The 1,852-nt window shown below is 38.2% G+C and overlaps 1 protein-coding gene across 1 annotated transcript in view; it reads right to left on the reverse strand.

The window, feature by feature from the left end:
- SPEF2 (sperm flagellar 2) overlaps positions 1-1,852 on the reverse strand; it is a 331,758-nt gene that overhangs the window by 62,810 nt on the left and 267,096 nt on the right. Inside the window, exon 29 of the mRNA XM_006902126.1 lies at positions 1,674-1,812. Coding sequence (XP_006902188.1) covers positions 1,674-1,812 — 139 coding nt within the window. The remainder of the gene's footprint in view (positions 1-1,673; positions 1,813-1,852) is intronic.

Below are 1,852 nucleotides of genomic sequence, written 5' to 3' on the forward strand. Positions count from 1 at the left end.
TTGCACAATAATTGGGATAAAAAGGGTAGGTATGTCAGAGACAGTGAGTTAGCTCAGGATAGAGTAAGACTCAGAGCTATTGTGCATAGGGTCACTATGAGTCACAAGTCACTCTATGGCACATAACAACAATAAGGCATTTGACAGTGTGGATCACAATAAATTACTGATAACATTGAAAAGAATCAGAATTCTAAAACACTTACTTGTGCTCATGCAGAACCCTTACATAAACCAGGAAGCAGTTATATGAACAGAACAAGTGAATACTGAATAGTTTAAAATCAGGAAAAGTATGGTTTGTATGCTTTCTGCATACCTATTTTATATGTTTGCCAAGCAAATAATCTGAAAGATTGGGCTGTATGAAGAATGTGGCATCAGGATTGGAGGAAGATGGATCAAAAACCTTTCTTATGACACAAATTGAGATTGTCAAGCATGAAGAAGACTTGAAATCTTTATGGAAGAAGGTAAAAGGCTATAGCCTTTATTATGGATGTCATCTTAACACCCAAATCCAAAAACTCTCACAAATGGATTAATAGGGTTGAAGTTATCAAGGATTTAATTTTGCTTAGATTCTCTATCACTACCCATGGAAACAATAGTAAAAATATTAGAAGACATACTGCATTGGGTAAATTGATGATTAGGCATCTTTTGGAAGTGCTAAAGAGCAATGTGTCCGTGGCCTTTGATCCAAGCCATGGTATTTCAACTGCTTCACATGCATGTGAAAATTGAACAATGGTGAATAAGGAAGAATGAAGAAGAACTGATGCCTTTGAGTTGTAGTGTTTGTGAAGAGTACTGAATGTCCCATGGACTGCCAAAAAGAACAAACAAATGTGTCTTCGAAAAAGTGTAACCGGGGTACTCCTTAGAGGTAAGGGTGTGAAAGAGAGCAAGACCCTCAAAGAAGTGGACTGACACAGTGACAGTAGCAATGGGTTAGAACAAGGCAGAGATTATAAAGATGATGCTATTCATAGGGTTGCAATGAGCTGTAGTCAACTTGATGACACCTAACAAAGGACGTCTGAAAGTAGCCCTGATGGCACAGTGGTTAAGTGCTCAGCTGACAGTTCAAACCCACCACCTTGTCCACAGGAAAAAAAATGTGACAGTCAGCTTCTATAAAGATTACTGTGGTTGTTGTGTAGCAGCAAGTAGAACTGACCCACAGCTGACCCTTCTGGGGATTTTCAGAGGCAGTGAATCATATGGGGGAAGACAGCCCATCTTTCTCCCATGGAGCAGGTGGTAGATTTGAACTGTGTGCCTTTGGGTTAGTAGTGCTATTCCTTACCACTAAGCCACCAGCTCACCTTGAAAACCCTGCGGGACAATTCTATTCTCTCCTACAGGGCAGCTATGAATTAGAATTACTTGTCAGCAACGATCAATGGTAGTAGTAGAAAGACATGAAAAAATATTTTTGGAGAAAAACCTGTAATTTTACTCTGTAAATCAAGGTTTTAATGATCAGTTAAAAACCAAACTCATTAACATAATTTTAAAAGCTGGATATTTTTGTACACTGTGTAATTTCCTGAATGGCCAAAATGCAGTTGATGTAAATTACAGTAATATAAATTTACCCTTGACAATTTTTCCACTGAGGAATTAACAAGGCACATATTTTTTTAAAAAACCATGCTGTACCTTACCTGGCCATTTCACACAAGTACCTTTCCCCAAGCCACTTTTCCATCAGTTTATATACATCCACCACCTTTGTGACTAGATCTTCAAGAGCGGACAATGCTTTTGTCTTTATCAGTCCAAGGCGAAACTGTGTGGCAATCTCTGTGTGGAGAGAGAAACAAAGTTTATTATAAAATAATAT

Source organism: Elephantulus edwardii, unplaced genomic scaffold (assembly GCF_000299155.1).
Source record: "Elephantulus edwardii isolate Elephantulus edwardi_28Jun2011 unplaced genomic scaffold, EleEdw1.0 scaffold00370, whole genome shotgun sequence".
Lineage (NCBI taxonomy): Eukaryota > Metazoa > Chordata > Mammalia > Macroscelidea > Macroscelididae > Elephantulus > Elephantulus edwardii.